The sequence below is a fragment of the Salmo salar genome, chromosome ssa15, assembly GCF_905237065.1.
Source record: "Salmo salar chromosome ssa15, Ssal_v3.1, whole genome shotgun sequence".
In the NCBI taxonomy this organism is placed as follows: domain Eukaryota; kingdom Metazoa; phylum Chordata; class Actinopteri; order Salmoniformes; family Salmonidae; genus Salmo; species Salmo salar.
Window position 1 is genome coordinate 94,015,181 of NC_059456.1, and position 19,782 is coordinate 94,034,962.

Consider the following 19,782-nt stretch of genomic DNA (forward strand, 5'->3'; position numbering starts at 1 on the left):
CTGTCAACGAATACAGTAAAGATCTACTGTTTCTAAACGTTTAAAACCAGACTAGAGAGAGACTGTCAACGAATACAGTAAAGATCTACTGTTTCTAAATGTTTAAAACCAGACTAGAGAGAACTGTCAACGAATACAGTAAAGATCTACTGTTTCTAAATGTTTAAAACCAGACTAGAGAGAGACTGTCAACGAATACAGTAAAGATCTACTGTTTCTAAACGTTTAAAACCAGACTAGAGAGAGACTGTCAACGAATACAGTAAAGATCTACTGTTTCTAAACGTTTAAAACCAGACTAGAGAGAGACTGTCAACGAATACAGTAAAGATCTACTGTTTCTAAATGTTTAAAACCAGACTAGAGAGACTGTCAACGAATACAGTAAAGATCTACTGTTTCTAAATGTTTAAAACCAGACTAGAGAGAGCTGTCAACGAATACAGTAAAGATCTACTGTTTCTAAACGTTTAAAACCAGACTAGAGAGAGACTGTCAACGAATACAGTAAAGATCTACTGTTTCTAAATGTTTAAAACCAGACTAGAGAGAGCTGTCAACGAATACAGTAAAGATCTACTGTTTCTAAACGTTTAAAACCAGACTAGAGAGACTGTCAACGAATACAGTAAAGATCTACTGTTTCTAAATGTTTAAAACCAGACTAGAGAGAGACTGTCAACGAATACAGTAAAGATCTACTGTTTCTAAATGTTTAAAACCAGACTAGAGAGACTGTCAACAAATACAGTAAAGATCTACTGTTTCTAAATGTTTAAAACCAGACTAGAGAGAGCTGTCAACGAATACAGTAAAGATCTACTGTTTCTAAATGTTTAAAACCAGACTAGAGAGAGACTGTCAACGAATACAGTAAAGATCTACTGTTTCTAAACGTTTAAAACCAGACTAGAGAGACTGTCAACGAATACAGTAAAGATCTACTGTTTCTAAACGTTTAAAACCAGACTAGAGAGAGACTGTCAACGAATACAGTAAAGATCTACTGTTTCTAAACGTTTAAAACCAGACTAGAGAGAGACTGTCAACGAATACAGTAAAGATCTACTGTTTCTAAATGTTTAAAACCAGACTAGAGAGAGACTGTCAACGAATACAGTAAAGATCTACTGTTTCTAAACGTTTAAAACCAGACTAGAGAGAGACTGTCAACGAATACAGTAAAGATCTACTGTTTCTAAACGTTTAAAACCAGACTAGAGAGAGACTGTCAACGAATACAGTAAAGATCTACTGTTTCTAAACGTTTAAAACCAGACTAGAGAGAGACTGTCAACGAATACAGTAAAGATCTACTGTTTCTAAATGTTTAAAACCAGACTAGAGAGAGCTGTCAACGAATACAGTAAAGATCTACTGTTTCTAAACGTTTAAAACCAGACTAGAGAGACTGTCAACGAATACAGTAAAGATCTACTGTTTCTAAACGTTTAAAACCAGACTAGAGAGAGCTGTCAACGAATACAGTAAAGATCTACTGTTTCTAAATGTTTAAAACCAGACTAGAGAGACTGTCAACGAATACAGTAAAGATCTACTGTTTCTAAATGTTTAAAACCAGACTAGAGAGACTGTCAACGAATACAGTAAAGATCTACTGTTTCTAAATGTTTAAAACCAGACTAGAGAGAGACTGTCAACGAATACAGTAAAGATCTACTGTTTCTAAATGTTTAAAACCAGACTAGAGAGAACTGTCAACGAATACAGTAAAGATCTACTGTTTCTAAACGTTTAAAACCAGACTAGAGAGAGCTGTCAACGAATACAGTAAAGATCTACTGTTTCTAAACGTTTAAAACCAGACTAGAGAGAGACTGTCAACGAATACAGTAAAGATCTACTGTTTCTAAATGTTTAAAACCAGACTAGAGAGAGACTGTCAACGAATACAGTAAAGATCTACTGTTTCTAAACGTTTAAAACCAGACTAGAGAGAGACTGTCAACGAATACAGTAAAGATCTACTGTTTCTAAACGTTTAAAACCAGACTAGAGAGAGACTGTCAACGAATACAGTAAAGATCTACTGTTTCTAAATGTTTAAAACCAGACTAGAGAGAGACTGTCAACGAATACAGTAAAGATCTACTGTTTCTAAATGTTTAAAACCAGACTAGAGAGACTGTCAACGAATACAGTAAAGATCTACTGTTTCTAAACGTTTAAAACCAGACTAGAGAGACTGTCAACGAATACAGTAAAGATCTACTGTTTCTAAATGTTTAAAACCAGACTAGAGAGAGACTGTCAACGAATACAGTAAAGATCTACTGTTTCTAAACGTTTAAAACCAGACTAGAGAGACTGTCAACGAATACAGTAAAGATCTACTGTTTCTAAATGTTTAAAACCAGACTAGAGAGAGACTGTCAACGAATACAGTAAAGATCTACTGTTTCTAAACGTTTAAAACCAGACTAGAGAGAGCTGTCAACGAATACAGTAAAGATCTACTGTTTCTAAATGTTTAAAACCAGACTAGAGAGAACTGTCAACGAATACAGTAAAGATCTACTGTTTCTAAACGTTTAAAACCAGACTAGAGAGAACTGTCAACGAATACAGTAAAGATCTACTGTTTCTAAACGTTTAAAACCAGACTAGAGAGAGACTGTCAACGAATACAGTAAAGATCTACTGTTTCTAAATGTTTAAAACCAGACTAGAGAGAGACTGTCAACGAATACAGTAAAGATCTACTGTTTCTAAACGTTTAAAACCAGACTAGAGAGAGACTGTCAACGAATACAGTAAAGATCTACTGTTTCTAAATGTTTAAAACCAGACTAGAGAGAGACTGTCAACGAATACAGTAAAGATCTACTGTTTCTAAACGTTTAAAACCAGACTAGAGAGAGACTGTCAACGAATACAGTAAAGATCTACTGTTTCTAAATGTTTAAAACCAGACTAGAGAGAGACTGTCAACGAATACAGTAAAGATCTACTGTTTCTAAATGTTTAAAACCAGACTAGAGAGACTGTCAACGAATACAGTAAAGATCTACTGTTTCTAAACGTTTAAAACCAGACTAGAGAGAGCTGTCAACGAATACAGTAAAGATCTACTGTTTCTAAATGTTTAAAACCAGACTAGAGAGACTGTCAACGAATACAGTAAAGATCTACTGTTTCTAAACGTTTAAAACCAGACTAGAGAGACTGTCAACGAATACAGTAAAGATCTACTGTTTCTAAACGTTTAAAACCAGACTAGAGAGAACTGTCAACGAATACAGTAAAGATCTACTGTTTCTAAACGTTTAAAACCAGACTAGAGAGACTGTCAACGAATACAGTAAAGATCTACTGTTTCTAAACGTTTAAAACCAGACTAGAGAGACTGTCAACGAATACAGTAAAGATCTACTGTTTCTAAATGTTTAAAACCAGACTAGAGAGACTGTCAACGAATACAGTAAAGATCTACTGTTTCTAAACGTTTAAAACCAGACTAGAGAGAGACTGTCAACGAATACAGTAAAGATCTACTGTTTCTAAACGTTTAAAACCAGACTAGAGAGAGACTGTCAACGAATACAGTAAAGATCTACTGTTTCTAAATGTTTAAAACCAGACTAGAGAGACTGTCAACGAATACAGTAAAGATCTACTGTTTCTAAACGTTTAAAACCAGACTAGAGAGAGACTGTCAACGAATACAGTAAAGATCTACTGTTTCTAAACGTTTAAAACCAGACTAGAGAGACTGTCAACGAATACAGTAAAGATCTACTGTTTCTAAACGTTTAAAACCAGACTAGAGAGAGACTGTCAACGAATACAGTAAAGATCTACTGTTTCTAAACGTTTAAAACCAGACTAGAGAGAGACTGTCAACGAATACAGTAAAGATCTACTGTTTCTAAACGTTTAAAACCAGACTAGAGAGAGACTGTCAACGAATACAGTAAAGATCTACTGTTTCTAAACGTTTAAAACCAGACTAGAGAGAGCTGTCAACGAATACAGTAAAGATCTACTGTTTCTAAACGTTTAAAACCAGACTAGAGAGAGCTGTCAACGAATACAGTAAAGATCTACTGTTTCTAAATGTTTAAAACCAGACTAGAGAGAGCTGTCAACGAATACAGTAAAGATCTACTGTTTCTAAACGTTTAAAACCAGACTAGAGAGACTGTCAACGAATACAGTAAAGATCTACTGTTTCTAAACGTTTAAAACCAGACTAGAGAGAACTGTCAACGAATACAGTAAAGATCTACTGTTTCTAAATGTTTAAAACCAGACTAGAGAGAGACTGTCAACGAATACAGTAAAGATCTACTGTTTCTAAACGTTTAAAACCAGACTAGAGAGAGCTGTCAACGAATACAGTAAAGATCTACTGTTTCTAAACGTTTAAAACCAGACTAGAGAGAGACTGTCAACGAATACAGTAAAGATCTACTGTTTCTAAACGTTTAAAACCAGACTAGAGAGACTGTCAACGAATACAGTAAAGATCTACTGTTTCTAAATCGTTTAAAACCAGACTAGAGAGACTGTCAACGAATACAGTAAAGATCTACTGTTTCTAAACGTTTAAAACCAGACTAGAGAGAGACTGTCAACGAATACAGTAAAGATCTACTGTTTCTAAACGTTTAAAACCAGACTAGAGAGACTGTCAACGAATACAGTAAAGATCTACTGTTTCTAAACGTTTAAAACCAGACTAGAGAGAGACTGTCAACGAATACAGTAAAGATCTACTGTTTCTAAATGTTTAAAACCAGACTAGAGAGAGACTGTCAACGAATACAGTAAAGATCTACTGTTTCTAAACGTTTAAAACCAGACTAGAGAGAGACTGTCAACGAATACAGTAAAGATCTACTGTTTCTAAACGTTTAAAACCAGACTAGAGAGACTGTCAACGAATACAGTAAAGATCTACTGTTTCTAAAGTTTAAAACCAGACTAGAGAGACTGTCAACGAATACAGTAAAGATCTACTGTTTCTAAACGTTTAAAACCAGACTAGAGAGAGACTGTCAACGAATACAGTAAAGATCTACTGTTTCTAAATGTTTAAAACCAGACTAGAGAGAGACTGTCAACGAATACAGTAAAGATCTACTGTTTCTAAACGTTTAAAACCAGACTAGAGAGAGCTGTCAACGAATACAGTAAAGATCTACTGTTTCTAAACGTTTAAAACCAGACTAGAGAGAGACTGTCAACGAATACAGTAAAGATCTACTGTTTCTAAATGTTTAAAACCAGACTAGAGAGAGACTGTCAACGAATACAGTAAAGATCTACTGTTTCTAAATGTTTAAAACCAGACTAGAGAGAGACTGTCAACGAATACAGTAAAGATCTACTGTTTCTAAACGTTTAAAACCAGACTAGAGAGAGACTGTCAACGAATACAGTAAAGATCTACTGTTTCTAAATCGTTTAAAACCAGACTAGAGAGAGCTGTCAACGAATACAGTAAAGATCTACTGTTTCTAAACGTTTAAAACCAGACTAGAGAGAGACTGTCAACGAATACAGTAAAGATCTACTGTTTCTAAACGTTTAAAACCAGACTAGAGAGAGACTGTCAACGAATACAGTAAAGATCTACTGTTTCTAAACGTTTAAAACCAGACTAGAGAGACTGTCAACGAATACAGTAAAGATCTACTGTTTCTAAACGTTTAAAACCAGACTAGAGAGACTGTCAACGAATACAGTAAAGATCTACTGTTTCTAAATGTTTAAAACCAGACTAGAGAGACTGTCAACGAATACAGTAAAGATCTACTGTTTCTAAAGTTTAAAACCAGACTAGAGAGACTGTCAACGAATACAGTAAAGATCTACTGTTTCTAAATGTTTAAAACCAGACTAGAGAGACTGTCAACGAATACAGTAAAGATCTACTGTTTCTAAACGTTTAAAACCAGACTAGAGAGAGACTGTCAACGAATACAGTAAAGATCTACTGTTTCTAAACGTTTAAAACCAGACTAGAGAGACTGTCAACGAATACAGTAAAGATCTACTGTTTCTAAACGTTTAAAACCAGACTAGAGAGAGACTGTCAACGAATACAGTAAAGATCTACTGTTTCTAAACGTTTAAAACCAGACTAGAGAGACTGTCAACGAATACAGTAAAGATCTACTGTTTCTAAATGTTTAAAACCAGACTAGAGAGAGACTGTCAACGAATACAGTAAAGATCTACTGTTTCTAAACGTTTAAAACCAGACTAGAGAGAGCTGTCAACGAATACAGTAAAGATCTACTGTTTCTAAACGTTTAAAACCAGACTAGAGAGAGCTGTCAACGAATACAGTAAAGATCTACTGTTTCTAAACGTTTAAAACCAGACTAGAGAGAGCTGTCAACGAATACAGTAAAGATCTACTGTTTCGAAACATTTAAAACCAGACTAGAGAGAGACTGTCAACGAATACAGTAAAGATCTACTGTTTCTAAACGTTTAAAACCAGACTAGAGAGACTGTCAACGAATACAGTAAAGATCTACTGTTTCTAAATGTTTAAAACCAGACTAGAGAGACTGTCAACGAATACAGTAAAGATCTACTGTTTCTAAATGTTTAAAACCAGACTAGAGAGACTGTCAACGAATACAGTAAAGATCTACTGTTTCTAAACGTTTAAAACCAGACTAGAGAGACTGTCAACGAATACAGTAAAGATCTACTGTTTCTAAACGTTTAAAACCAGACTAGAGAGAGACTGTCAACGAATACAGTAAAGATCTACTGTTTCTAAACGTTTAAAACCAGACTAGAGAGACTGTCAACGAATACAGTAAAGATCTACTGTTTCTAAACGTTTAAAACCAGACTAGAGAGAGACTGTCAACGAATACAGTAAAGATCTACTGTTTCTAAACGTTTAAAACCAGACTAGAGAGACTGTCAACGAATACAGTAAAGATCTACTGTTTCTAAACGTTTAAAACCAGACTAGAGAGAGACTGTCAACGAATACAGTAAAGATCTACTGTTTCTAAACGTTTAAAACCAGACTAGAGAGACTGTCAACGAATACAGTAAAGATCTACTGTTTCTAAACGTTTAAAACCAGACTAGAGAGAGACTGTCAACGAATACAGTAAAGATCTACTGTTTCTAAACGTTTAAAACCAGACTAGAGAGAGACTGTCAACGAATACAGTAAAGATCTACTGTTTCTAAACGTTTAAAACCAGACTAGAGAGACTGTCAACGAATACAGTAAAGATCTACTGTTTCTAAACGTTTAAAACCAGACTAGAGAGAGACTGTCAACGAATACAGTAAAGATCTACTGTTTCTAAATGTTTAAAACCAGACTAGAGAGACTGTCAACGAATACAGTAAAGATCTATTGTTTCTAAACGTTTAAAACCAGACTAGAGAGAGACTGTCAACGTATACAGTAAAGATCTACTGTTTCTAAACGTTTAAAACCAGACTAGAGAGAGACTGTCAACGAATACAGTAAAGATCTACTGTTTCTAAACGTTTAAAACCAGACTAGAGAGACTGTCAACGAATACAGTAAAGATCTACTGTTTCTAAACGTTTAAAACCAGACTAGAGACTGTCAACGTATACAGTAAAGATCTACTGTTTCTAAACGTTTAAAACCAGACTAGAGAGAGACTGTCAACGAATACAGTAAAGATCTACTGTTTCTAAACGTTTAAAACCAGACTAGAGAGACTGTCAACGAATACAGTAAAGATCTACTGTTTCTAGATGTTTAAAACCAGACTAGAGAGAGACTGTCAACGAATACAGTAAACATCTACTGTTTCTAAACGTTTAAAACCAGACTAGAGAGACTGTCAACGAATACAGTAAAGATCTACTGTTTCTAAACATTTAAAACCAGACTAGAGAGAGACTGTCAACGAATACAGTAAAGATCTACTGTTTCTAAATGTTTAAAACCAGACTAGAGAGAGACTGTCAACGAATACAGTAAAGATCTACTGTTTCTAAATGTTTAAAACCAGACTAGAGAGACTGTCAACGAATACAGTAAAGATCTACTGTTTCTAAACGTTTAAAACCAGACTAGAGAGACTGTCAACGAATACAGTAAAGATCTACTGTTTCTAAATATTTAAAACCAGACTAGAGAGAGCTGTCAACGAATACAGTAAAGATCTACTGTTTCTAAATGTTTAAAACCAGACTAGAGAGACTGTCAACGAATACAGTAAAGATCTACTGTTTCTAAACGTTTAAAACCAGACTAGAGAGACTGTCAACGAATACAGTAAAGATCTACTGTTTCTAAACGTTTAAAACCAGACTAGAGAGAGACTGTCAACGAATACAGTAAAGATCTACTGTTTCTAAACGTTTAAAACCAGACTAGAGAGAGACTGTCAACGAATACAGTAAAGATCTACTGTTTCTAAACGTTTAAAACCAGACTAGAGAGACTGTCAACGAATACAGTAAAGATCTACTGTTTCTAAATGTTTAAAACCAGACTAGAGAGACTGTCAACGAATACAGTAAAGATCTACTGTTTCTAAACGTTTAAAACCAGACTAGAGAGACTGTCAACGAATACAGTAAAGATCTACTGTTTCTAAACGTTTAAAACCAGACTAGAGAGACTGTCAACGAATACAGTAAAGATCTACTGTTTCTAAATGTTTAAAACCAGACTAGAGAGACTGTCAACGAATACAGTAAAGATCTACTGTTTCTAAATGTTTAAAACCAGACTAGAGAGACTGTCAACGAATACAGTAAAGATCTACTGTTTCTAAACGTTTAAAACCAGACTAGAGAGACTGTCAACGAATACAGTAAAGATCTACTGTTTCTAAACGTTTAAAACCAGACTAGAGAGACTGTCAACGAATACAGTAAAGATCTACTGTTTCTAAATGTTTAAAACCAGACTAGAGAGACTGTCAACGAATACAGTAAAGATCTACTGTTTCTAAATGTTTAAAACCAGACTAGAGAGAGACTGTCAACGAATACAGTAAAGATCTACTGTTTCTAAATGTTTAAAACCAGACTAGAGAGAGACTGTCAACGAATACAGTAAAGATCTACTGTTTCTAAACGTTTAAAACCAGACTAGAGAGAGACTGTCAACGAATACAGTAAAGAGCTGCTGTTTTTATGACAAAATTCATGTTTAAGTTCTTACTCAGCACTGTCAACACTTTGTATTCAACACTTTGTATTCAACACTTTGTATTCAACACTTTATATTCAACACTTTTATAAGACATAAAATGCACGTTCTTCCTACTTCCACTCAGCGCTTCAACAAGCACTGCAGCAGTAATGAATGAATAGGAAAGTCTATCTTTAGGTTAGCATTGATGTTAATATTAGCGGCTTGGGTCTTTTTTTAATATCGAGGAATAATATTTATCTGTTCATAGGAGTAACAACATGAATTTGTGCATGAGGCAGAAATAATGTGGTGCGACTCGAGTTTGGCCATCAGCTGGAAGACCGTCCCTTTTTGGTCTGTCAGTGGAGGACAGGGAGACTGGAGGGATGTTGACAGGCGGACTCTCAGTCTGCTGCTCTCTCCCTCCACTGAGACTGAACATCAGATACAGGCACCATCAGCCCAGTAAAATAAAAAGCTAATTATTTAAATGTATGCTCACTCAGCTGTGCCTCACAAGTAATACAACAAAGGATCTATTACCGGTGTGATCATATAGCCTACCTCAAATTTAGAAATATCTATATTTTTAAATGTCCTGAACAACAATGCATTGGCAGGGCAATTCAAGCAAAGCCAATATGTGGTGATAATGTATTAGGCCTATAGCTTACTGCACAAACCTAATTTCTACAGTACTGTTTTTAATTGGTTAATGTTGCATAGGCTTACATTTTGACTCAAAGTGATCTTGACTCAGAAAATGTTGGTGACCACTGTTCTAGAGTTTTCCCTGTTAACACCATCAACGTTTCCCTTTACTGAGGCAATTGTGACATGCAAAATTAGCCGCTTTCATTGCAACATACCGAAATACAACGAACTATGCAAGAGGTTTTGTTGTAGACAGAAAGCATCCTACTCCGATGCTATCTCATTGACCCGCACTACTCAGCCCGTACTCTACACAGACCAGTGTGGCATAAACAATCAGAGCTGCAGTAGACCTATATGCAAATAGACCATTGTCATATATGGATCTGTGCCATTTATTATGCACTGGACTGTGTTTACAGCATGAGCGGTTGTGAGTAGATGTGCTTGCTTTGAGATCAAAGCGAGAGCTGCATGTAGCCATGTGTGCACATTCTGTTCATATCCTTTGCTAGTTAGTGAGTTATTAGCCCAGTAATAGATCATTTGTAGTCAGCAATAGGGGAATGATTGCTTCCTACAAGAGCACACAACATATACATTTATAGATGTCTTTGAAACACGAGTGAGGTAAAAAGCTTTTTTTGTCTTAAAGGGGCAGTGTTGTATTTTGAGACAGGCTTGAATAAGCTAAGCAGCCAATAAGCAGAGGCTGCTCCAGTTTCAACTGTTCTGCCTGCGGCTATGGAACCCTGACCTGTTCACCGGACGTGCTTGTTGCACCCTCGACAACTACTATGATTATTATTATTTGACCATGCTGGTCATTTATGAACATTTTAACATCTTGACCATGTTCTGTTATAATATCCACCCTGCACAGCCAGAAGAGGACTGGCCACCCCTCATAGCCTGGTTCCTCTCTAGGTTTCTTCCTAGGTTTTTGGCCTTTCTAGGGAGTTTGTCCTAGGGAGTTTTTCCTAGCCACCGTGCTTCTTTCACATGCATTGCTTGCTGTTTGGGGTTTTAGGCTGGGTTTCTGTACAGCACTTTGAGATATCAGCTGATGTACGAAGGGCTATATAAATACATTTGATTTGATTTGATTTTGATTTGGTAGCATAATTTGTCTGATTCTTTGTCATAATGGTATAGGAATAATAATGCATTTTACTTTGTAAAGTAGTTTCTTGCATCAAACAACACAACAACATGTTCAGTCACCTCCTTGTCTGAAGGACAAGTGGAGAAACATGTTCATGTCCAGCCCTGCATGTTTTTTTCAAAAGTCTCATGGAATGTAGGTCTACAATGAACACCACACATTGGCTGCTACTATAGGCTGAATGATAGAACAGCTATTTCCATGTTAAAATGTGATGGGCTAGTTTTTGATAGTAGGCCACCGGTAGGCCTACAGTATGATCAAATGTGACTCATTTCAGGAAACTAGGCGTATGTCGCACGTCGCTACTTGACAGGAGAGGCATTTGAACGTAGACTTTTTTTTAATCAAAATGCGTTTTTGACAGAAATGCCTTCTGGAACATGTGAACTTTCCTGTGCCTTAATAACAAAGTTGTATTCCATCCGTAAATATGAATACAATTGTTAAATTACGAGCCTAGTCAGTTTAGCCATGGAAAAAGTCGGGGAACCGTCCTGCTAGCCATGATTGGCTGAGATAATGGCTGGGCTGGACATGCCGAGAGATGAGTTTGGATTGGTCTGCCATGTAGCACGCTTCTGTCTATAACATGAGCTGGTCAGTATGTGTAGGTAATCCTTTCTAACGCGGCTTTTTTGAAAGAAATCATGAAGTAAAACTGCAATAGTGTTGCTATCCACTTTCTGGAGGACCGAGTTTTGAAATTAGTGGAATGCCCGGTGGAATTAGAGTATGATAGCTAAGGAGATGGAGAAAATTCTGGCATTTGATTGCAAATATGCAGAGGGAGTCGAAAAGAGAACACACAGAAGGCTGTTGTATAAAACACCTGTCTCTGGATTACATCTTCAAACTAAGGGCAACCATGCCATCCGTGACAGACAGGGAGAAGCAGCCATCACGTATTTGGGTAAGAGAGTCTAGCTAGCTACATTTTCAGATATTATACATTTCTAATTTTGTCAGAAAGTTGTTTTCATTTCAAGTTAAAGCGTAATGTTAGCTGGCTGGCTCGCTAGCTAACGTTACGTGTATGATCTGTGTAGTAATATTATTTGTATCTCAGAGCCATTTGCATTGCTAGGTATAGCCTAATGTTAGCTAGCTAGTTAACATTGAACCTGGTTAGTTTTAGCTACCTGCAGTTTCCTGCAGGGTAGTAACATTATGAGTTGGGATTATGGTTCATTGTTTAGCTAGCTAGCTACATGTCTAAACAAAAGACACCACTATGTATCCATTTCACTACATCTTGTGTATCATGTGCATGTAACAAATACACTTAGATTTTATTTGATATAGTATGTGTTTACCAGAGATGGTAATGTGAAGAACATGACCTGTACCAACGTCAAATTAGGATATAACGTTAGGCCTACGAGACAGTGTCCAAGTTCTAACATTCTCAGGTAGAATTCCTTGCTTTTATTTTGTCACACTCACAACTGTAAGCTATTTTCTGTAATTGGCTCGCCATTTACTTTACAAATAATGAACTTGTTGTGAGTTTATTTTCCTGTAATAATTTCTCGCTCTTCACTTGAAGAACGAGAAAAAAGCATCAATAGTGCTGTTTGTCCCTCTTGAGATACCGTAGCAGGTATACGCTTCCTCAAAATAGTTATAATTAATCTAAGATAACTCAAGAAATCTATAATTAATTTTGACGTTTTTGCTGAGGAGGTCTTAGTCACGCAATTTTACATCTAACTGAGATGTTTGGTGCTGTATTTCTGAGGTGGAAAAAATTGCATGAAAACGAGTCGTCTCTTGTTGAATGACAACCAACACTTCACTGAAGAATCACCGATGAAGGGGCGTAGACTTCGGCTACCGAACTTCAGTATGCCTCAGGAAAAAATGTTGTGCGCACGAATAGCTGATTAAACACTGCCGAAGACCAAAAGGAAAATAAGAAAGAAATCACTAAACGTCGTCATGATAGACTGCACAAACTTTTGAATTGGGAAGCATGCACACAGCTTTAGTCTACACCTGTTGTTTACGAAGCATGTGACAAATAACATTTGATTTGAACCACTCATTCAGTATGCAGCATATGAGGCATACAAGCACACCCAGGCACATTCAAAGATACACAATGCAATAAGGAATCCATCCAGTGTGCTACTGCCCATTCTTACAGGCACAAGAGTGTGTCTGTAGCGCCTATCTGTGTGTATCAACACTTCTTGGATCCAGTGTCAATCTGCTTAGGTAGCTAACTACTTCCAGTCTCTTCTGAAGATATGCTAAGCTTAGCTTAGGTTGTGTGTACTCACATGACAGCACACTGAGCAAAGGACAGGTACTCCACCAGGATATCCAGACCCCTGTTCTCATCGTTGAGGAACTCCCGGACCCACCTGGGTGACATGGAGAGTGAGGTTAGCAGGGCAGAATATTCAGGAGCCAGCACACCCTTAGGAACAGAGAGGAACAGAGAGGGACAGAGAAGGAGGACAGAGGAACAGAGAGGAAGGAAAGAGGAACCGAGTGGAAGGAGAGGAACAGAGAGGAAGGAGAGGGACAGAGATGGAGGAGAGATGGAGGAGAGAGGAACAGAGAGGAAGGAAAGAGGAACTGAGTGGAAGGAGAGAGGAACAGAGAAGCAGGAGAGAGGAACAGAGAAGCAGGAGAGAGGAACAGAAAGGAAGGAGCGGAACAGAGAGGTACAGAGAGGAAGGAGAGAAGAACAGAGAGGAACAGAGAGGAAGGAGAGAAGAACAGAGAGGAACAGAGAGGAAGGAGAGAAGAACAGAGAGGAACAGAGAGGAAGGAGAGAAGAACAGAGGTACAGAGAGGAAGGATAAAAGAACAGAGGTACAGAGAGGAAAGAGAGGAGAACAGAGAGGAAGGAGAGCAAGGAGAGAGGAACAGAGAGGAACAGAGAGGAAGGAGAGAGGAACGATGAGGAAGGAGAGAGGAACAGAGAGGAAGGAGAGAGGAACAGAGAGGAAGGAGAAAGGAACATAGAGGAAGGGGAGAGGAACAGAGAGCAAGGAGAGAGGAACAGATAGGAACAGAGAGGAAGGAGAGAGGAACAGGAAGGAGAGGAATAGGGAGGAACAGGAAGAAAGGAGAGAGGAACAGAGGAAGGAGAGAGGAACAGAGAGGAAAAGAGAGGGACAGAGAGGGACACAGGCAGGAGAGAAGAACAGAGAAGAAGGAGAGAGGATCAGAGAGGGACAGAGAGGGACAACAGAGGGACAGAGCGGGACAGAGAGAGGGAGGAGAGGGAGGAGAGAGGAACAGAGAGGATGGAAAGAGGAACCGAGAGGAAGGGGAGAAGTACAAGGACAGGCAGAGACTGAACACACTAGCTTCTCACATTCCTGAAAGCTGTAAAAGCCTGCACAAAATGGGGTCCCCCCCACTACACCCCTGACGGAGAGAGAAAGGACTTGGCAAGGCTCTTCATTTTACTCCAGCTTTCTGGACGGGTGAAAAAGACTGCCTCTGCAATGCAATTCTGAAAGGCAAACGCAGGCTTTCATTGGAAATTAATGTAATTCTTGTGCATCAAAATGCGATGACGCTGTCTGTGTGTTTGAAGCGTTAGGCTCAACACCCCTGCTCTCCTCTTTAGGAAACGACAGGGGAGTAGAATTGGGGTAAAAGGTTCCAAAAATAGCCACAATATTTTGGTTAGGAATGTAACTGGGACAGGGGACTGTTTGGTTACAAAATAACCTGGAGCCAATGGTGAGGCAGAAAGGAAGGCCCATTGCCCCTGTGAGGGAGAGAGAGAGAAGGGAGGGAGAGAGAGGGGTGAGAGAGTGATGCAGCTTAATCCCCACCCTCTTCAACATATATATCAACAAATTGGTGAGGGCACTAGAACGGTCTACAGCACCCGGCCTCACCCTACTAGAATCTGAAGTCAAATGTCTACTGTTTGCTGATGATCTGGTGCTTCTGTCCCCAGCCATGGAGGGCCTACAGCAGCACCTAGATCTTCTGCACAGATTCTGTCAGACCTGGGCCCTGACAGTAAATCTCAGTAAGAAAAAATAATGGTGTTCCAAAAAAGGTCCAGTTGCCAGGACCACAAATACAAATTCCATTTAGACACCATTGCACTAGAGCACACAAAAAACTATACATACCTTGGCCTAAACATCAGCACCACAGGTAACTTCCACAAAGCTGTGAACGATCTGAGAGACAAGGCAGGAAGGGCATTCTATGCCATCAAAAGGAACATAAAATTCGACATACCATTTAGGATCTGCCAAAAAATACTTGAATCAGATATAGAACCCATTGCCCTTTATGGTTGTGAGGTCTGGGGTCCGCTCACCAACCAAGAATTCACAAAATGGGACAAACACCAAATTGAGACTCTGCATGCAGATTTCTGCAAAAAAATATCCTCAGTGTACAACGTAGAACACCAAATAATGCATGCAGAGCAGAATTAGACTGATACCTGCTAATTATCAAAATCCAGAAAAGAGCCATTAAATTCTACATCCACCTAAAAGGAAGCTATTCCCAAACCTTCCATAACAAAGCCATCACCTACAGAGAGATGAACCTGGAGAAGAGTCCCCTAAGCAAGCTGGTCCTGGGGCTCTGTTCACAAACACAAACACACCCCACAGAGCCCCAGAACAGCAACACAATTAGACCCAACCAAATCATGACAAAACAAGATCATTTCTTGACACATTGGAAAGAATTAACATAAAAACAGAGCAAACTAGAATGCTATTTGGCCCTAAACAGAAAGTACACAGTGGCAGAATACCTGACCACTGTGACTGACCCAAACTTAAGGAAAGCTTTGACTATGTACAGACTGTTTGAGCATAGCCTTGCTATTGAGAAAGGCCGCCGTAGGAAGACCTGGCTCTCAAGAGAAGACAGGCTATGTGCACACTGCCCACAAAATGAGGTGGAAACTGAGCTGCACTTCCTAACCTCCTGCCAAATGTATGACCATATTAGAGACGCATATTTCCCTCAGATTACACAGATACACAAAGAATTCAAAAACAAATCCAATTTTGATAAACTTTTCTTGTGACCTGTTGCCACAAGAAAAGGTCAACCAGTGAAGAACAAACACCATTGTCAATACTACCCATATTTATGTTTATTTATTTTCTCTTTTGTACTTTAACCATTTGGACATTGTTGCAACACTTGTATGAGTGTAATATTTACTGTTCACTTTTTATTGTTTATTTAACTTTTGTTTATCTACTTCACTTGCTTTGGAAATGTAAACATATGTTTCCCGTACCAATAAAGCCCTTTAAATTGAAACTGAATTGAGAGAGGTGAGCAACAGAGAGGTGAGAAACAGAGGAAGAGAGAGAAGCAGTGAGATTGGGTGTAGGGAGGAGTAAAGGGGAGAAGGGGGAGGAGTAAAGAGGAGGAGGGGGAGGAGTAAAGGGGAGGAGGAGGAGGAGGAGGAAGAGGCACGCTTGATCAGTTTCCTGTCTACCAGCCCCCTCCCTCTCTCTCCCCTCGCTTCCCCTCCCTCCCTCTCTCCCCTCCCTCCATCTCTCCCCTCCCTCCCTCTCTCCCCTCGCTTCCCCTCCCTCCCTCCCCTCCCTCCCTCTCTCCCCTTGCTTCCCCTCCCTCCCTCTCTCTCTCTCTCTCTCTCTCTCTCTCTCTCTTCCTCCCTTCCCCTCTCTACCTCTCTTCCCCTTTCTCCCATCTCTTGCCCTCCCTCCCCCCTTCTTTTCCTGTCCAACCAGATGCTTTTTCAGATTGTTTTGGCAATCTGAGGAATAACACGTCGTACAGGGGCCAGGATTCAGAGACACGCAACAAACAGGGCTCTGTTCCACTGACTCTATTCTGCCCACTAAACACAGCCTTTGTCTGAAAATAGCATCCCTATTCTTTCTGGGAAAAACTTTAGAACACAAGACTTGTATTGATGAGGTAAAAATGTAATAGGTCTTACTCTTGGAGCCATGCCCTGAACACAATGGCAGATCAGAAATAATCTTTTAGTTGGATTTAAAGGACATCTCTAACTCACACCCATCAGAGGTACAGTAAGTATCTGTCTGATGGCTGATTAGGACATCAGTTAAACAGGGTGTTAGGATGACAGAGAGGTGGGAGGGGCTGAGAGGTGGTTTCTCCAAACCAAGTATTTTCCTATGTATGAATTTGTGTATGTGTGCGTACAGTGGGGGGAAAAAGTATTTGATCGCCTGCTGATTTTGTACGTTTGCCCACTTACAAAGAAATGATCAGTCTATAATTTTAATTGTAGGTTTATTTGAACAGTGAGAGACAGAATAACAACAAAAAAATCCAGAAAAACGCATGTCAAAAATGTTATAAATTGATTTGCATTTTAATGAGGGAAATAAGTATTTGACCCCTCTGCAAAACATGACTTAGTACTTGGTGGCAAAACCCTTGTTGGCAATCACAGAGGTCAGACGTTTCTTGTAGTTGGCCACCAGGTTTGCACACATCTCAGGAGGGATTTTGTCCCACTCCTCTTTGCAGATCTTCTCCAAGTCATTAAGGTTTCGAGGCTGACGTTTGGCAACTCGAACCTTCAGCTCCCTCAACAGATTTTCTATGGGATTAAGGTCTGGAGACTGGCTAGGCCACTCCAGGACCTTAATGTGCTTCTTCTTGAGCCACTCCTTTGTTGCCTTGGCCGTGTGTTTTGGGTCATTGTCATGCTGGAATACCCATCCACGACCCATTTTCAATGCCCTGGCTGAGGGAAGGATGTTCTCACCCAAGATTTGACGGTACATGACCCCGTCCATCGTCCCTTTGATGCGGTGAAGTTGTCCTGTCCCCTTAGCAGAAAAACACCCCCAAAGCATAATGTTTCCACCTCCATGTTTGACAGTGGAGATGGTGTTCTTGGGGTCATAGGCAGAATTCCTCCTCCTCCAAACACGGCGAGTTGAGTTGATGTCAAAGAGCTCCATTTTGGTCTCATCTGACCACAACACTTTCACCAGTTGTCCTCTGAATCATTCAGATGTTACATTACATTACATTTAAGTCATTTAGCAGACGCTCTTATCCAGAGCGACTTACAAAATGGTGCATTCACCTTATGATATCCAGTGGAACAACCACTTTACAATAGTGCATCTAAATCTTTTAATGGGGGGGGGGTTAGAAGGATTACTTTATCCTATCCTAGGTATTCCTTAAAGAGGTGGGGTTTCAGGTGTCTCCGGAAGGTGGTGATTGACTCCGCTGTCCTGGCGTCGTGAGGGAGCTTGTTCCACCATTGGGGTGCCAGAGCAGCGAACAGTTTTGACTGGGCTGAGCGGGAACTGTGCTTCCTCAGAGGTAGGGGGGCCAGCAGGCCAGTGGTGGATGAACGCAGTGCCCTTGTTTGGGTGTAGGGCCTGATCAGAGCCTGAAGGTATGGAGGTGCCGTTCCCTTCACAGCTCCGTAGGCAATCACCATGGTCTTGTAGCGGATGCGAGCTTCAACTGGAAGCCAGTGGAGAGAGCGGAGGAGCGGGGTGACGTGAGAGAACTTGGGAAGGTTGAACACAGACGGGCTGCGGCGTTCTGGATGAGTTGTAGGGGTTTAATGGCACAGGCAGGGAGCCCAGCCAACAGCGAGTTGCAGTAATCCAGACGGGAGATGACAAGTGCCTGGATTAGGACCTGCGCCGCTTCCTGTGTGAGGCAGGGTCGTACTCTACGAATGTTGTAGAGCATGAACCTACAGGATCGGGTCACCGCCTTGATGTTCATTGGCAAACTTCAGACGGGCATGTATATGTGCTTTCTTGAGCAGGGGGACCTTGCGGGCGCTGCAGGATTTCAGTCCTTCATGGCGTAGTGTGTTACCAATTGTTTTCTTGGTCCCAGCTACCTTGAGATCATTGACAAGATCCTCCCGTGTAGTTCTGGGCTGATTCCTCACCGTTCTCATGATCATTGCAACCCCACGAGGTGAGATCTTGCATGGAGCCCCAGGCCGAGGGATATTGAAAGTTCTTTTGTGTTTCTTCCATTTGCAAATAATCGCACCAAATGTTGTCACCTTCTCACCAAGCTGCTTGGCGATGGTCTTGTAGCTCATTCCAGCCTTGTGTAGGTCTACAATCTTGTCCCTGACATCCTTGGAGCGCTCTTTGGTCTTGGCCATGGTGGAGAGTTTGGAATCTGATTGATTGATTGCTTCTGTGGACAGGTGTCTTTTATACAGGTAACAAGCTGAGATTAGGAGCACTCCCTTTAAGAGTGTGCTCCTAATCTCAGCTCGTTACCTGTATAAAAGACACCTGGGAGACAGAAATCTTTCTGATTGAGAGGGGGTCAAATACTTATTTCCCTCATTAAAATGCAAATCAATTTATAAAATTTTTTACATGCGTTTTTCTGGATATTTTTGTTGTTATTCTGTCTCTCACTGTTCAAATAAACCTACCATTAAGATTATAGACTGATCCTTTCTTTATCAGTGGGCAAACGTACAAAATCAGCAGGGGATCAAATACTTTTTCCCCCCACTGTATGTACGCGTGCCTGTGTGCATGTGTGTGTGTGTCCGTGCTGCATGTCCGTGCGTGCTTGCACGTGTGTGTGTTTTTCACAGGGTTCACCGTTGGTCGGCCATGCTTCCTGTCCCTCTGGTGTAAACAACTAAGCTTCCTCCTCTACTATGTTATGGGGGAGTGGACCATTCCTTTCCTAGCAGTACAGTACAATGACTACCATCTGAGCATTGTGAAGAGGAAGACTGGGGAGACTGAGGAGGCTGGAGAGGCTGGGGGAGACTGGGGAGACTGGGGAGACTGAGGAGACTGGGGTGACTGGGGAGACTGGGGAGACTGGGGAGGCTGGGGAGACTGGGGGAGACTGG

The 19,782-nt window shown here is 40.0% G+C and overlaps 1 protein-coding gene across 4 annotated transcripts in view; it reads right to left on the bottom strand.

The window, feature by feature from the left end:
* The window catches only part of LOC106592748 (formin-like protein 3), a 119,749-nt gene that overhangs the window by 47,724 nt on the left and 52,243 nt on the right, over positions 1 to 19,782 (bottom strand). For all 4 annotated transcript variants that reach the window (XM_045696307.1, XM_045696308.1, XM_045696309.1 and 1 more), the window contains exon 4: positions 13,238 to 13,321. In XM_045696307.1, the coding sequence (XP_045552263.1) occupies positions 13,238 to 13,321 (84 nt within the window). The remainder of the gene's footprint in view (positions 1 to 13,237; positions 13,322 to 19,782) is intronic.